The sequence below is a fragment of the Lutzomyia longipalpis genome, chromosome 4, assembly GCF_024334085.1.
Source record: "Lutzomyia longipalpis isolate SR_M1_2022 chromosome 4, ASM2433408v1".
NCBI classification, from domain to species: domain Eukaryota; kingdom Metazoa; phylum Arthropoda; class Insecta; order Diptera; family Psychodidae; genus Lutzomyia; species Lutzomyia longipalpis.
The window spans coordinates 11,355,472-11,374,087 of NC_074710.1; the positions used below are offsets into that span (position 1 = coordinate 11,355,472).

At 33.3% G+C, this 18,616-nt stretch overlaps 1 protein-coding gene across 13 annotated transcripts in view; it reads right to left on the reverse strand.

Moving 5' to 3' along the window:
* Positions 1-244: 244 nt before the first annotated feature.
* The window catches only part of LOC129796304 (trehalase), a 28,686-nt gene continuing 10,314 nt past the window's right edge, over positions 245-18,616 (reverse strand). Inside the window, exons 1-8 of one of the 13 annotated variants that reach the window (XM_055838112.1) lie at positions 13,475-17,666; positions 7,517-7,919; positions 5,517-6,000; positions 3,805-4,216; positions 3,154-3,719; positions 1,751-1,877; positions 1,066-1,158; positions 245-965 (exon numbers count right to left, since the gene is read on the reverse strand). In XM_055838112.1, coding sequence (XP_055694087.1) covers positions 1,067-1,158; positions 1,751-1,877; positions 3,154-3,719; positions 3,805-4,216; positions 5,517-6,000; positions 7,517-7,635 — 1,800 coding nt within the window. In that variant the 5' untranslated portion in view covers positions 7,636-7,919; positions 13,475-17,666 and the 3' untranslated portion in view covers positions 245-965; position 1,066. Of the gene's footprint in view, positions 1,878-3,153; positions 3,720-3,804; positions 4,217-5,516; positions 6,001-7,516; positions 7,946-9,062; positions 17,667-18,616 lie in introns of those variants that run through there. The other 12 variants (XM_055838102.1, XM_055838104.1, XM_055838109.1 and 9 more) reach the window with 12 other exon arrangements.

The window sequence follows — 18,616 nt, forward strand, 5'->3', positions numbered from 1 at the left end:
GTAATATTTTTTTTATTTCTTTTTATCTCCACAACTTCTTCACTGATGTTCCTAGCATTTCCAGAGAGCTGAAAATAAAAGTAAGGATAATTATATTTCAACTGAAATGCCGTAAAAAATGGCGCTTAGGGTTTGGGAAACAAGACAATGAAAGACAAAATGGCGACCATGGCGTCCTTATTTGCTAATCATGGCTTTCGGGGGTAATAAAAAACCAACAAAACAACATAAAAAATAGTAGGAATTGTCATTTTCTTTTTCATTTATTTACACATTCTTGCTTATTATTTACACAATATTATTAACTAATACTGGGGGGATAGAATTTTTCTTTACCTACTTATTGATTTTTTTTCATTCTCTGCTAACACCTGTTAATTGTCACGAAAATATAGATTTTCCCCTCTTTTTATAAATTTTAGTCTCTGTATTAATGTAGAATTTAAATCACCATATTTATGTTTTTTTATAATAAAATATTTTTCGTTTCATAGCAAAAATAATTATACAATTTGTTTCTTTTCTCTTCTACTAAATATTAAAGCTGACGAAGTTAACACAAAAACAAGTACCTAAATCATGCTAAAATTTACTATTTACACACACAATTAAAATAAATTGTAAATTGGTACTAAAACACAAGGTTTGAAAGGAGGAAAAGAAAGATATGTTTGTTGTTCTTTGTAGAAAAGGAAAAACATCAACTTAAAATGCCTAATTATTAAATTCTTTCTATTTAATCGTGATTTTTTCACTGTCTTATGTTTTTTGTTGTTGCTTTAAATGTCTTATCGAGTGATTTTTTTTGTATCTATAATTAGAATAATTCCCTGTTTCACCCGCCATCTTTGTTATAATGTTTCATGGAAAAACAAAATGGTGGCTTCATGTTACTTTTCTTTTTGTCCACTGCCATGCATTTATGCACAAACACCCTCAGTCATGTTATTGCGGTTTAATTAAAGCTGAAAAGAGAGAGAGAGAGAAGAATGTTTATTCGACAAATTCTTGAATTTTAAAAACAGTTTGACATGGTAATAAAGATGGCGGCGTTGGCGTCCTTACCTCACCCAAAAATCCTCGATGAAAGTGTACCAAAGAGAGCCACAATGGCAACAATTAAGGCACTAAATGGCTTCAATCCATCAGATGATGAACCTATTTGTAGAAATATTTCAAAAATTAGTATTATTTTCTTCGTGGAAGATATTTTTCTGTCATAATTCAGGAATTTTGTTAATTTATATTGCAAAAAAACGCTGTGCCACTACATTTAAAGGCGTCACAGAAGCAAGAAACACTCTCAAAGGTGAAAAACACATCAGACGATTCAATCCACGTGATTGTTTTTCACATAAATTCTGCAAAACAAAAAAATCACTACAAAGCAAAAAAAAAAACGAGACAGAAGCACAATTTGATAATAAAAATGAATGAACGACAAAAAGCATCAAATTTGTATGATTGAAAAAAAAATTAATTGTGTGTGATAATTTTGGTGTAATTTTGTGTGAAGAAAAAAATTGCAACTAATTTTCCACAATTTCTGCGGAAAAAGTTGGTTGTAAAAGTTAATTTTGTGTTCTTTTCTTTTTTTGGTGGTTCTTGCAACGCATTTTTTGTACAACGTCAATAGAAGCAACATAGAAATGGGAAGATGATAAAACCTGTGTTTTTTGTGTGCCACGAATGAGAGACAATGATGGTTGTTACAAGAAATTTTCCATTTCACTAGCATCCTTTTTCGAACCTGGCGCAGACAGGATATCCCCATATTTATTGAGGAGCTCAATGATGACACCGTTGGACCAGCCAAAGCCTATTTGTACTTCATATTCACCCCCACCGCCATGACCGCCCATCTCCTCAGCATTGTACTGAAAAGAAAATTTAATTTTCATTTAATTCTCATCGTTTCCTTAATCGTTTTTTTTAGCGTGTTTCAAGATGGCTTCAAATTGTCCGCCATTTTGTTTAACCAAAAAGCAGTTAGATTGATTTATTAATACTTTAATTGATTCAAGTCGAAGGAGATATTTATTTTAAAGTATTTAATAGAAAAAAAATATCTGCAAAACTCGACTGTGAGACATTACAAAAAATATACGTTAAGTGCTTTCAAGATGACTTCCACAAGTCCGCCATTTTGTTTTGTATCACGAGAAACAAAATTTAGCTTGGCTATTCTAAAGAAAGTTAAATTCTTTAACCTGCAGGCCGCCAAGACCTTGGAAGTTCCTTAGAGCCAAGGTGGGGTCGTTGAACGACCCCAAGAAGGAAGTCGATTTTCTCATAAACCATACAACCGGGAACTGTCGGGTCACTACCTTTAGACTCCTTATATAGTCCTCTTGCCCCTTGCATTACAAATTCGCCACCCGGAAACACGCAGAAGAAGATATTAGGGAAAAACATTTTTCACACTTTCTTCGTGAGAAATTTGCCACGAAGTTGACTGCAACTGCTATTTTTTTTTCACTACTTCCCCACATTCCCCTCACTTCCCGCACCGTGATAAATGGCAATATTTCTCGAATATTCTTTATTGTTTTGCACATTTATATGCTTCTAATTATGTTTTATGTTGTTTATGTTACTTATTCGCGATAATTTTGACACTGAGAAAGAAAATTGAGAAATAAAAACAAACCCTTCAACCCCTTCAACCACATGATTCATGATGTGACTAACTTCATTCTAAGAAATTTTCCGCAGCATGGCCGTTACACCAATTTTTGACATCCCTTCTTCTACATTTTCCTTAATAACTTTTCTTGTGGTGGACGGATTGAGCTGAAATTTTTACACAACCTCCTCAGATAACCAAAGAACTTATTTCCAAAAGATGGGAATGGTATCTTTTATATTTATTAAGTTATAGCACGAAATATAGGGCTCGGGTCGTTCAACGACCCCGCTTGGCGGCCTAGAGGTTAAAGGAATTCTCTCTACACAGCTTTTGTAAATTGAAATATTTGGCAGAAAGATAGATAGAAAAGAGAAATATTTTAAAAATTCAAAATGGCTTCCGAATGTTTGCCATTTGTGTTTTAAGTTTGCTTCTTATTCTTTTTTTTGTTTTTGAAAAATAATTCCGTTACGATTAGATTAGAAGAAAATTCTCTTAAAGAATGGGATAAAAAGGACGCTTACCTTTTCAAACATGGCGTGTGTGTCATTAAAGACGATGTAGTTGGAGTGAACCCATCTTGTGGCCCAGCTACGCGCTAAATCCTTCGCCCTTTGGTCACTAAGGCCATCCAAGCCGGCAATCAGCATGTACTGCATGGGGGCCCAAACATTGGGGAAGTCCCATTGTTCACCTGTATTCTGCAGTGTATTCGGCACACCACCCGGATACGAGTCAAGATTCTCGGATTCAATGTACCTGAGAACTTTGTCGGTGATATGATCCTCCTGGGCTGTATTGTAGGCCTTCATCCACAGTGGTGCCAAATTCGTTGGGACAAAGAAGTTGCGACGGCGTGCATTAATCAAGTCGTAGTCCAACCATATACCCAGATCCTCGTGCCAATGGCATGCATGAATGGCATTTGCAATTTGCGTTGCACGTGCCTCAAATTCTGCGGCTTTCGTGAGATTCCTCCCCAGCGCATAGAATTCAGCAATGATCTTTGCATTCCAGAAGAGGATGGCATTGAGTTCCACTGGGACAATTGAGCGTGTCTTGAGATTCCTCAAATCACCACCGTTTTCACCTGAATTTCAAGGAGAGAGAAAAAGGATCATTTTGAAGAATTTTTTTAAAGATTTTTTTTATAAAAAAATAAGAAAGAAACAAACCTTTATCATCGATGAACCATCGACTTGAAAAATCCATGCCACTCTCAGCGCCAGCCTTCAGTTCGGAATAGTGCTCCTGCTTTTCCTCCTCAGTGGGGAATTCTTCAGCTGAGATTACATCCTCACGGTAGGACTCAGGACGGGGTCCTTTAGATTTGTCCCCGTACGTGCAAACCGTATGCCCCATGCACTGAACTGTGTGATTATTGAACCAAAAGTTGAATTCATGCTCCAACAGTGGAACAGCCTGAATGGCAAATTCCTCATCATTTGTAAATTCCAAATAGGCTTTAATCATGCCCGCCAAGAGGGGTGGCTGGGATCTCTGGGAGTAGTATACGCGCCCCCCATTGGGGATGAAGCCAAATCGTGAAATTATTTCCAGAAAGTTCGACAGCATACCCTTTACAGTCTGTTTTATAAACAGAAAAATATTTTTTTTTTAATAAAAAATCATTTCAAATAAAAATCGTTTTTTTTGGAAATTTTCTTTTTAAAATTAGTTGGTGTTCCACTTCGTGGCCAACACCAAGTATTGTAATCATCGGAAAAACCGACCACCTCAGATCGGGTTCAAACTTGGTATGAGCACGTTTTAGACTTCCCACATTACGAAAATGGTGGTGGAAAATTTTTGATCCGACCGGCCGGCCGTCCTGCCGGTCGCCCAAACTTTGCCTTATAGCTCGAGAACGGTAACAGATAGAGACTTCCGGTTTGAAGTTTTCTATAGAAACGTGGGTGTAAAATTTCATTTTTTCGCATTTTCAAAATCCAAGATGGCCGCCGTCCGCCATTTTGAAATACTGTCAACCGCTTCCCTTACAGCTAGAGGTCTGAAATTTTAGTATGTTGTAGGGTACAGTGGGACGTTTTCATCGATAATTCATACTTGAAAATCGGTCAAGCGGTTTAGCAAATATGGCGGCCTAAAGCAAAAAGTGTTTTTTCAATATAACTCGAGAACGGCTTGACCAATTTTAATCATCTTGGTATCAAATGAAAGGTTTCAAGAAGCCCTACAACTGTCTAGGACATTCCAAGTTCCAAAAATGGCCGCAAGAGGCGCTAAAGTCAAAAACAAAAATTGCCTAACTTTAAGGGGCAATATCTCCGAATCCCCATTAGGCAAATCTTTTAAATTTTGATATGTTATAGCCTGACTTATTATCTTTCACTAGTCCGAAAATGAAGAAAATCTATGACGCCGTTTAGAAGATATAGCTGTATGAAAAATTCTTGAATTTCAAAAGTTATAAGAGTCATATCTCCTGAACTGCTTGACCGATTTTGCTCATCTTAGTATCAAATTAAAGGTTTTACAAAACTCTACAACTTTCTAAAACATCATAAATCTCTAGAACCATTCCTTCAGGATGAAAAATACAAAAAACTGTTTTGGTAAAACAAAAAGTCGATATTTTGTGTTCTGGATGTGACCATGAAAAGTATCATATTATATATCAAATTATAGCTTGTTTCAGTAACTTTCCAAAATTAGTCAATAAATTTCTGTAGCTGTTATAGAACCAGAGATATGACCATTTTTATGCATCAAATTACTGATATTCACAAAAAAAATCAATTTTGCCTACTAATACAACTCAGAAATTAAATAACAACGCATAAACAAACTTTTGCACGTTGTGGGACACCAACTCTTATAACTGGATGCGTTATGATTGACTTTTTGAAAAGAAAGAAAAACTTACGAGGTACATTTCTGAGTAGAGCAAACCCTTGATGATCCAGTAGGAGTCCCAATAGTAGAACTCCCGAAATCTCCCACCGGGTACAATGACGGGATTATGCACGTGAATAATGGAATATTTATCAGGTTCCTCTTCCACCTGTTTCGTCATCTTCCTGCCCAACTTCAGCCACAAATCATTGAGCTCCCTACCGAATTCCTTGAGCTTCGCATCGCGTATATTGTCGAGAAATTTGGGATTTTGATGCCAATCCGTTGGGGTCCATGGTTCAAATTCTGAGCCCTCCTTCTCGAAGTTCTCATCAACAAAATTCCGAATTTGCTCCCGTGTTGGTTCATTATTGTGTATCGCCATGAAATCCCGGAAGAGTTGTAACGTAACATCCGGATTTTGTTTCAATTTCATATCCACGAAAGTCTTGGAGTCATTGAAGAGATGAGCCATTTGTACGGTATGCAGGAGGGGGCCATAGCAGTAAATTTCACTGAAAAATAAATAAAAATAACAAATTGAGAAAATTAGATTTATTTTGTAGGTAATATTTGAAGGACAATAGAAGAAAGGGCTTTAAAGGTTTAAAGATTATTTTTCATTTGAATGTTGTAAAAGGTTCAAAAAGGGGCTAATAAAGGCACATTTTATTTATTTAGGCAGTAGAGAGTCCTTGCTGACCTCATAAAACATTTAAAATTTAATGAGATTTTTGTTAAAATTGATTTGAAGAATTTGATTTTTATTAAAGAAAATTTTTCAATCAAATCTAAGTAGAATGCCATCACAAAAGAAAAGGAGTCTATTCACTGTTATTGGTTTCATGCACTTATTTTTAAATAATACCCATTAAAGAAAACTTTGTGAAAAGTCAAAAATATATTCAGAAAAAGTCAAACAGATAAACTTAGTTGGAAGAAATTGGAAAATATTTACATGAAAATATAAAAACCACGCCCCTATTGTAATCGTGTGAACGTACACCTCAAACGTTAGAAAAGGAAGTTTAATGTAAAAATTTGAATAATCTACAAAAAAAAACGTGATAATCGTTAAAAAACAAAGGAATATCAAGAGTTAAACGTTGAATAAAGAACATCAAATTGTTAGAAAAATAAATTGAAAGCTAAGAAATAAACGTCAAGCGTTTAAAATGAAACGTCTAATAATGTCAAAAGCTACTAATCCGAATGCAAAAACGATAACCGATTAAAGAAGAAAGGGGGACATGGGGCAAAAAGTTAGTATTTTGCGTTTTTTAGGAGAAACATTCTCCTGATTTCCCTAAAAATATTTATGTTATAGGAAATTCTTCGGGCTACAACTTTGTCTCAGACGATTATTTTCTAATTTAACGGGAAAATGCATTTTCAGTACATTTTCCGACACCTTGCACTTTTAACTTTTTGCCCCAACCATGGGACAAAATGTTAATTTACGTTTTTTGTCCTTAAATTTTAATTTTATGAATTTATTAATTTAATTTTTGAATTTTTAATTTACTGTTAAAAATATATCAATACATCTTAAGTTTTTAACCCTTTCGCGTCCACGAGAAACATTGAAACATGAGCTCTTTCTATCACGATATTTATTGTCTAGATGCTTTCATAGGACTTTTCTCAGTCAGAACGTCTTCTTTGGTGTCTTTTATGTGAATTTGATGCATTTGTAACTTGGAAAAACAATTAAATTCATAAAAATTTGGCAAAATAAAATGTCTCACGTTTGGGTCGACGTATACCCCAAAAAACCAGAAATGGTTAAACAACATATTGTCCAGGTATCTTATTAAAAAATCCTTTATCGTACATAGTGTCCTTTTTTCTGACAATAATCCACAAATAATTGCATCACTTTTGTATTATAGATAAATCTTAAGAATTTGGAGCAATAATTTTCATTTTGGAAAAATCTTCTCATCAGAAGAAAACCTTCAAGGATTTTTCTAAAGCACATTGATAAGGAGATTTAAAATGTATGAAAAAAAAATCGGGTCAAGTATATACCTATCACATGATTCAGGCCACTCCTCAATTTGTCTAGTGACTAGAAATCCTTGTACATGACTAGATATCACAAAAAATACTCCTCCCAGAATTAGGAGGCTTCCAGCAAGGCGATTCATTTCGCTATCACGATTTTTTTCGCTGCTCCGTTTATATTCGAAGCCGCCACTTCAATATCATATGCACTTTTCAATATTGTTTGCTAATTGTTTCCTAATCAATGCTTCAAGGCTCTGCTCTGATTTTCTGCACTCCTCCACCAACTATCTCTGGGAGCTTCTTCACACACAGAAAATTCTTATTAATTTATTTTGTTCACTATCAGTCTCGCCGTCTAAAGCTGTTGTGTTGCTTTCTTATCACTTCCCACGCAATTTTAATTTGATTTTCTCTTTGTTGGAATCTGTGAGTGGGAGAAGGAAGAACAAACTTTGTTTTTAGAGCCCTTAGTTGGGGTGTTTTGCATTTCATCTGATCCAACACACACACACCAAAAATGGCAGGGTCACAAGTGCAATGAACACATGAACTTCCTCCACTGTTGGTGTGAATATCAATAAATAAATTTCAAAAATTTTATTATAAAATGTGATGGAGCGTGTGGAGTTAATGAGGTTTACTTTTGAGTTTTTTTTTTCTTTTATTTATTGCCAATATTATTGCATTTACAATTATGTCACGATTTTTGCCAAAGCGCAAAATCAATTAGACACACACAGCACCGCAGAGAACCCGAGGAAGGCCACACATGATTATGAGATATAACTGCCTTTTTTTGCTGACCCTCATCAATTTTCCCGCCAATTTTTCTTAGAATCTCTCTACAAAGTTTATACGGCACCCAATGTGAGGTTTTTCCTCTTTATGACGGTGTGATCGCACTTCAGGAAAACAAAGCGGCAAATAAAATTGAATAAAACTAAACCTCCATTCTAGACGTGTTTTGAATAAAATTATAAAAAAAAATTTCATTGATAAAACTGCATGTTAGCCATGCCAACGTACTCTCACAGGAAATTGTAACGTATTGAATATTTTTGCGAAGGTACAGCTTTATTTTGCAATGAACATGATGCCAAGATCAAGGTAAAAAAAAGCTTTTTGTTAAAAGGTATTGATTATGTAGATTATACTGTAATTTCTTTGAGTTGTTTCACCCTATTATATTCGTCTATTTTCTCGGAAATTCATTCAAATCTGCAAATTTTCTTTCAATAATTTTCAAAAGAGGCTTTTTAATAGACTTTCAATCATCGCTTTAAAATAAAATCAACTTTAAAAAAAACGAAATGAAAGGAAGAATAGAAAAACTACTTCTAAAAGAATGTCGTTTTAAACTTCTTTTCTAATTCGCAAGATTAAATGCCAAATATTTGCGTCATCACCAAAAAAAATTAACCATCTCAAGCAGAAAGATTTAACGAGGATATATCGGGTATTTCCTGAATAAATTTTAAATATGTAGAAAAAATTATTTTCTCTACAAATTTTAAGAAAAAAACCATTCAAACCAAAATCTTTCAGTTTGTGAAGAGAATTTACTTACTAAAAAATCAATTAATTAAATTGTTATTTTTTTATCACTGGGATAAGTAGGTAATTCAATTAAAGGACAATGTTAAACCTACAACTTTATCATTATTATCTCATTTATTTAAGTACCAACCTATCTAAAAAAGATTAGATAATATATTTGTTTTGTGGTATATTTTATTTGTTTTTCACTTAGGTCAATATATTTTGTGTCTAAGTAAGAACTTTTATTGAGCTTTAGAATTAAAAAAAAGCTGACATTCTACTGCTTTAAAAGCTTTTTAAGAATCTCCTAAAAGTCTTTAAAAAACGTACATACGTTTAAGTCTCTTAGCCAGGACACAATTCGCACAATATAGAAATTATTAGATTTGATCTAATCTGGTTATAAATTTATTTAGATAAGAGCATAAATTTATTGCATGTATTTAAAAATAAATGAAAACGAAACAAGGATTAAATGAACCGAGAATTTCTGAAGATTTTTTGAGATTATCATTTAGTGCTTTGTTTCTTCACTAAACTAGGAAGTGACTGCCTTTAAAAAAAAGTCACATTTAAAGAAAAAGATTAAGCTTGAATGCAACATTTGACATTCTCTTGTAAAACGAAAGGAATAGAAATGATTTTCTAACGAGAATCTACTTCATTCTTTGACTTTTTTCTTTTAATTTCCAGAACTGACTTTTTAACTCTTTATTATTATATCGGTGTAAAGACGCCATTTTGGTTTTTTGCTCAAATACCGCTCCATCAAATTCCGACATAAAATGAGAGTTTTCTCAGTTTCCAATAAACCGATTTGGATGAAATCTTTTGTAAATGAAAGAGTTAATATGAGCGGGAATTTATCAAGCATTTAGATTTAATATAATTTGTTCAATTACGAAGAAAGGGGAAAAGTGAGAAAAGTTAATTTTTCATCAGAAGAAAAAAAGGTCAAATTAAGCAATTTAACCATTAAATGAGCTAACTATGAGCGGTATGTACTGGCTCAATCGAAATTAAAATAGTTCTTTGTAGACAAAAATTTGTTAACACTTTTGCGCGCGTGACGATGGATTGCAAATTTGTAAGAAGAAAAAAAAAAAACAGAACATACGATGTCCGTTTTATATTGTTTGTAATTATATTCTCTTCACAAGAAAAACTAATTTGAAATTGATTTAATTAAGCCTTATGTATTTCCGCTAATACTTTTTGTGTATTTTTTTTTATGTGTGTGTGTGTCTGTAAACTCCCCAACAACTGTTGCTAATCTCATTTAATCTATCGCGCACTTTATTAGATTTAAACCAAATGATAACGACTTTATTTGAAATACAAATTAGCCAAAACCTTAGGTTCAAATTGAATGATGATTTGGTAATAAAATAAAAATGAATGGAGAAATTATTGAATTATTTAAACGCAAAATAAGCATAAAGGGTCTAAGATTATTAAGATATTCAATTATCGAGATGTTAATCGGGCGCAAATATCTCAGAGGAAAAAATAACTCCACTTAATGAGAAAAAATAGCTTAATTTTTAGCACTTTAGCCACACACGCGAGACACACGAGAAAGACCCACTCTTGGTACTTTTCCCCAAAATTTCCTGATCCACAATGAGAGACCTGTGCTTTATCCACAGCAAGGTGTTCTGGATGAAGGTAAATGCGCGACTGGCTGGTGAGATGTCACGAAGGGGGTTTTTATGGTAACAATGACAACATTATCATTGAGGCAATTCAAGTGGCAGGTGATAAATAGTTATCAATCATGAGCTGTAAATTCATCTCAAGTTTTTGCACAAAAATTTATCTCGCATGTATTTTGACCTGAACAATTTTCCCACAAAAAATACTCCATGAAATACAATTTAAAAAAAAATCCACCAAATTGATGGAGAATAATCCCTATGTTTGCTTTAAGATTGAGATAATGTTATCCAACGAAAAGAAATCTCAAATTCTTCTTCAACTGATACAGTGTGACGCCAATGTTGGCCATTAATTGAAGTTTGATTGTTACTTTTCAATTTATTTACCCGTACTCAGAAATATACTTAAAAAAGAAAGAGAGCTGCTTTAGATAAAATCACAAAAGGCGAATGGAAAATATAAAAGTGAGTGGCTTTACAAATTGTCACCAATTGCATTTCACCATCTTAACAATTAAGAGGAACTTGATCTCATTAGATAAGTTTTGCTGCTGCAGTGGAAAATTTTAAAACATTTCTTTCTCTCTGCACTGATTTATTTTAGTCGTACCATCATCGCCTCATATGCAAAAAAGGGGTTGAATGATTTAAAAATGAATGCATTCTATTGCTATCTCTGAATTAAGTGTTTTTTCTTCAATGAATTGCCGACAATTTGTGATAAGATAATTAAATAAGTTAATCATTGTACTTGAATATTGCTAAATAGGTAATAGTTTGTCATTCTGCAAATTCTACTCTAAGTTTTTTTTATTTTTAAATTCACTTTATGTATATTGAACAGAATCATTGTGTTTATGAAATTAGTAAAACAACTTTAGATTAGTTGAATTTAATTCTGGGTGAACTTTAATGGCGCTGCTATAGCTCAAATTTTCAAATAATTCTAATATTCTTTCGCTTAAATCCAGTAAAAGAAATAAGGGCTAGAAATACATAAGTACTAATAGTTCTTCCAGCACGATGTAGAGTTTCTTTCCTAGAAAAATGTAGCACATAATTCTAGAATGTAGATGGCGCTGAATTTTAGGAACAAGATGAATTTTTATAAAGTAAATAATTTAGTATTGATAAAATCAGATTATTAAACAGCCAGGAAGTAAAAATCTAGAGATATGTAGAATTCTGGCATTGATTGAATATTAAATAAAAATAGAAAGAAAAATGAAAAGTCTTTACAGTATTGTAGTCAGTAGCGCAAATAAGCACAACGGTTGTAATTTCAACTAAACCAAACACATTTACTAACATTTCAAACACAATGATCCGAAGCTATTTGATAAGATTTACGTGCTTGGGTTATAGGTTCAATCCCCTGAGATCAAATTCAAACTTTGTGCTAGCACGTAATGGTTAACCTTCATTGATGGAAAGTACAATTCGTCCTGCCAACCGGTAGCCTATAATATTTTCTTTAAACGATTTTAATATATGGTATAGAAATTTATAATAGTTTACTGAAAATTTCCCTGCCGGTAATTATTGTTTCCACCCATAAGTGCTGTTTTTTGTATTAAGTTAGAAATTTAGTTAATTTATTGTATTTTGAATTAATTTTAGATATAAAATGCCAAGAAATGCTGAGGAGATTGTTGACAAGGGTTTAAATATTTGACAAACTGTAAGTTGTACTCGGAAAAATTCATGTTCCTGAGATTTAATCTGAAAATTGTAAATTTCTTGTCATAACGTTGGAAAATAAATGTCTCCCCTTAGTATCACTGAGGAAGGCGTAGTGTAACGCCGAAAGCTTTGGGAAAAAGAATAGTTTCCTTTAGACCGGCACCGAATTTATTGACGTCCCCGGAAGGAAAAAAATACTCTTACAAAAAACATTACAAAGGTTCCGTCAAGAATTACCAATTAAATTTATAATTTAAGTCAAATCAATAATTTTCAAATTATTTGCATTTTCATTGGCTTTTCAGTTATATGAATTTATTGCGTTCTAAATTGTTAACAATTTACAAGATTGATTAACCCCTTTTGTCGGTGCAGTGCAAATTGAATTGCTCACGAATGAGGTTTACGGTGCAGTTGTTCGGGAATGACGATTCGCCGTCTGTGGCGGTTAATTCTGATTGTGCAATATTAAATTGAATTGGCGAACAAAACAATTCACCAATTCGTCACACAATTGCCAATTGAATTGATCTCATCCATGAGATATGCGAGGGCAAGGAAAACGTAAAAAAAAACGTACTGTATGGTTTATAGATCTTAACGCGAAATGTTTTTTTTTTGTATTATCAATTCCATCATTTGCTGGTTGTAAAAAAAAATGAGTAGGAAAATCCTCTAATTGCCGCCATCCCCCCTATAGTATCGCATTCTTATCATTTTCACACGGCACATAAGAGAAGAAAATGTGACTTTTCTGGCGATGATTGACTGTCGCAAAATGCACGATAAAATCTCATTTGGGTGTCTCTGTGTGTGGTCTCCCTCCTCTTGTGGTCGGTCTGTGATAATAATCTGGCGAAAATTTTGCTAATATCGTGAAAATTAAAGGGAAGGAAAATTTGTCGAGAAAAATGTCTGAAAAAATGTGGGAAATGTTTTTTGAACTCCATCACATCTTATGCATATTTTTCAAACGTTCTAAGGTATATAATAGAGCATTCAACCTCTAAATATTTTAATGTATCACTAAAGTTTTCCAAGCACAAACTTGACACTCTTATCGCACATACAGATAATGATTAAAACACTGATAAAATACTTTTTTTTCAGTGTTGATGGAAGAAAATATTTGCACAATTGAGCTGTTCAACAGTTCACACGGAGAAAAATGCAAAATGTTCCTTTATGGTGTAAGAATTAAACTCACACAGAGATGTTGATAAAAAGGTAGTTATTTCGATATTTTGCTGCTGTAGCATTATAACTTTTTTTTATCAAATAAATTTTCGAAAAGATGACGTATTTTCTATTGACTTTTTCCACCCATTTTTGCTTCTGGCGCAATTAAATAGCACATTTTTATTGTAGTTTTTGCACATTTTTTTTATTTCTCTTCTTCTTTAAACTCTCTCGCGGCCCCCCTTCTTTTAAAATGTTCGATTTCACTTCTGGGTACTGCTTTTCCTCTCTGCCATGCAGAAAATTGGAGGGAAATTTTCTCACTTCACTTCAGCAGTAAATTGGTAATTTTTTTTGGCGCATCTTTTAATCAATAATTTCCAAACTTTTCTTCAACAAAAGCAACGTTCAACTGTCCCAAAAAATATGTCTTTGTGGAAATTCCCGCCACTTTCTTCTTATCACAATGAATGTTTTTTGTTAAGAAAAGAAACTCTTTTTTTTTTAATGAATATCTTGCCCTTTCGCCAGATAACACTGAGATAAGGCAAATATTGTCCAACAATTTTGTGAACCAGTTCAGCGGATTGCTGGAGAGCAACTGAACTGAGCCTGACGCGAGATAGAGAGGGATTAGCACGAGTTAAAATGTCTATATATATTATACACGAGCCATATATATATAAATTTAATCAGACCCGGCACACAGTAATATACATCCATCGACGAGCCTCAATGCCCAACTGCTGAGCTCACAACTTTTAATCCAACACATCGTGTGCAAAATTCATCGACAAATACACCTTCCATGTATTTTTATTTTATTTATTTTTTTCTCTCAAAAGGGGAGGGATGTGTTTGTGTGTTAAATAAGTTCCAAATGAGCATTTTTCACCCATTTTTTCCTCTCTCATTTTTCATTTTCCACCACCATGCTCTCTTTCATGGTGATTGTATAATTTTCAATGCATGGAAGAAGCGTCACAGATCAATTGTTTAAAATTTCTTTTATATTTAAAAAAAACGTGCTCTTTTTGGTGCTTAAAATGCACAAATAAAAAATAAAAGTCAAAATGTCGCGACAGTGCAATGTGAAAAAAAAATGCAAATGGCAGCTAAAAAAAGCATCTCACTGTCACTTCGTATGTTGGGTGTTTCGTTGCAAAATCAAAAATGCAATTACACGTGATGATTTTTGTATTATGTGAACGGGTATGATGGAGCATGAGATTTTGTCGCATTTCCTCTTTCATTGCACGCCATACAATGGCATATTTTGCCATTGATTGATATCACGTAATTAGAGGTTATGTGAATCACACGAAAAGGAATGTTTTGTAAATAGTAAATTTTATGCATAATCTTCAATTGGATGCATTATGAAGAAGCACCTGTTAAGATTTTTCAATAGAGACCTTCAGAGTTGGATTTTCGAACTACAATCTCTCGCACTCCTTACTGTGCGAATGTTAATATGCTCAAAAGTGAGATCTTCGTAGGAAAATTGAAAGGAGGAAATCTTGTTTCAGCGTTTTAACGAGAAATTTAGTCAAGAAGATTATAAGGTAACTTAAAGATTTTATAAACTGAAGAAGGACTTTAGAAGGAACTGAAAAAAAAGTAATTCAAGAAATAGAAAAGAAATTCAATTTCTGAAAAAAAAAATAGTCAAAGAGTCGAAGAAGAAATTTAGCGTTAAAAAGTAAATTCAGAAACTAAGGAAGAAATCTAGCGTTTGAAGAAGAAATTCCAGAAATTGAAAAGAAATTCAGCAACAAATAAAGAAATTAAGCAAATTAATAAGAAATTCAACAATAACTAAAGAAGATATTCTGCAAAAGATTATGAACAACTGAAGAAGTATAACTCAGCGTTTGAAGGAAAAACTTAGAGACTACAGAATAAATCCAGTAGCAAATAAGGAATTCAGCAACTGTAGAATATATTCAGAAACTTTAGAAGTTGAGTAACTGAAGGAAATATTTAGTAAAAGGAAATGAAATTCAGTAACATGAAGAAAATTTTCAGTGAGGAAATAATTCAACAAATGAATATAAAATTCAACAATTTAAAAGAATTCACTTAAAGCAGTTTTAACGATTTTAGCAAAATATTTAGAGGGCAAAGAATTTTTCTTAATAACTTCACAACACAATCACTCGGTTCATAGAGCTTTGAACTCATTGAGAACGTTCACAAGGAGTTACGGAAGTGAATTTTATCGTATTTTCTTTATGAAACATTTTAATTAAACTTTTACTTAAATACTTTGTTTTTTTTTAAATAAATTTAAAAGAATAAGAGTAAGAATAAAAGGCAAGATAGTTACGCTCTATACGTACGTCTTATAACATCTGCTCCCTGTAACCCTGAATAAATTCAAAAAAGTCACAAAAGTAATAATTAAATATATTTTTCTACCTGTTCTCTTGACAATTTTATGGTTTTAAGTAAGAAGAAATTAAAGATTAATGTTGGTGGTTTCATTTTTCTCAAGTACTATTACGTATATTATTTCTTTTGAGTACAAATTCACTGAATTGATCACTTAAAGACTGAAAAAAAATGAAAGGTGTGTTGGAATTAAAATTGCGAGATGAAAGAGAAATTGCTTCTTCGGGGGAATTTCTGTATGACGCACTGAAAAATTTATTTGTGGGATGTTGTTTGAGAAGAAGAAAAAAGAGTAGCGTGTAGGTGTATTTAAATCTCCATGTGTTCCGGACAAGGCTCAATGTTTCCTTATCATTTTGCCATGATAAGTACTTCACAAGCAAATAAATTCAGCAAATGAGTAAACTACATCCATATCAAATCTTATCTTTCCGCAAAATGATGTCGTCTAGGTAATGCTTCTAATTGATGGTAAAAATAAAATGGGGCATTTTTTGCGCAAATCTTTGCGTGTTGATTTACGTGGAATTGATACGGATTCCTCAGCAAATGAATTTTATACAATATAAATAGAATTAGATTAGAAGAAAAATATGTGAGTGTTATTCCTTTCATAACTGCACAAATGAAAATCAATCAATGAAAAGTCGTCACAGCAGTGTGAAAAAGTGTGAGAAAAGCATAAATCAAGGTGAAAATTGTAATTTTTTCAATAGGTACAAATTTTCACATTGTTAATTATTCTTCCCATTCACGACGAAACATCTAAAACTAGTTAGTTAATCAACAAATCTTGTATATTTTTAATTTATCAATGTACATTTTTCATTGCTCCGCGAACTTCAATTAATTTCCCAACACAATGGCGTGTTGTGAGGCAACCTTACGGGACAGAGAGTAAAAATTTTCACGGTGTTTCACACACCACCTGTTGGATTTATTGAGCCACGAGGAAAATTGGGAAATTTTATTAATTCATTATCTTGATCATTTTGAAATCATTTTTCACATCAATTCGGAGTTTTTTCCTCAAGAAGATTCTCTTCCGGACGTTTAAGATTAAAAACTTTAACTGATTTTTCAATACATTTCAGTTGAAAACAGGTCTCATCACCTTTTACTCTGTTTCTCATTCTGAATAAAATTAATTTTCAAGTGAAGTTTATTTAAATTAAAGCACAATTATTGTTCTTTTCTATTTCCTCATTTATGGTTCTACATTTTCCCACATGACTGTTACCTATGTTAAGATTCAAATCAACATGAAAAGAAGTTTACAATAAAATAAAAAATTGCAAAATAGAACAAATCGGTTAGTTCCTCCGGAGGGAAATCCCTTGAAATGCTCTTGAACATTTTTTTTCACTTCGAAAAAAAAATAAGAAGAAAAAAACCAACATCTTGATAAAGTTTTGCAAAGAAATTATGCGATTTAGATTTTAGCTGTGTTTCTTTCAGACACAGCTTTTGTGTACCGAGCAAAATCGAAAGTCGTCAGATCGGGCTCAAACTTGGGATGAGCACGAATTAGGGTCCCCACATTCCAAAAAACGTATGCGCCAAAAAAAAATTTTTTCCGGCCGGCCGTCCATCCGGCCGTCCGTAGTACAACGTTAAATTGCAAGAGAACGGTAATAGATAGAGACTTGCGGTAAACGGCAAAGTTTAAAAGTCGACTGGAAGACGTCCGATTATGACGTCAAATTTTACCCCCCACCCCCCCGTCCGCCATTTTGAATAACCTCAAAATTTTGTTTTCGCTATATCTCAGCCGCTATTATAGCTGGAGGGCTGAAATTTTGATATGTTGTAGGGACCATCAAGACCTTTCCAACGATATCTCATTTTCGAAAATCGGTCAAGCCGTTTAGTCAATATGGCCGCCACAATTTTTCATCGAAAATCGACCATAACTCGAAAACGGCTTGACCGATTTTGATCAACCCGGGCTCAAATGAAAGATCTCAACAAACCCTACAATTCTCTAGAACATCGGAAGTTTCAAAAGTGACCGCTAGGGGGCCAAAAATCAAAAACAATTTTCGATGAGATTTCGATGAATATCTCGAAAACGGCGACATAAATTTTCTTCATTTTTTGATATGTTGTAGCTGACCATATTATCTAGCTTCATGCCAAAAATGAAGAAAATCTATGGATCCGTTCTCGAGATATAGCCTTCTAAAGTTGGCATGTTATATCTCGGGTTCTACAAGTCCGATCTTGATCAATTCAAGCACAAATGAAAGGTTTCGAGAAACCCTACAAATCCCTAGAACATTGCAACTTCGAGAAATGACCGCAAGAGGCGCTAATGTCAAAAACAAAGTTTTCGAAAATTTCGAACTCGAATTTTTCGAAAATATCGTCATAAATTTTTCGAAAATGGCGACATAAATTTTTTTCATTTTTCGATATGTTATAGCTGACTTCAAGACCTTTCAAACAAAAAAAAATTATGAAAATCTATGGATCCGTTCTCGAGATATGGCCTTCCAAACATTTCTTAGGGTATGACTTTTCAACTTTTCCCGACTTTGCGCGTATTTAAATTAATTCGCGTTCTAGTTTGCTCTCACAAAATTGGTACACTGAAAGAAACACAGCTCCCGTAAGCTTGGTCAGCTTACCAGTACATTTTTATTCGTGATGGCCTAAGGTTGGGGAA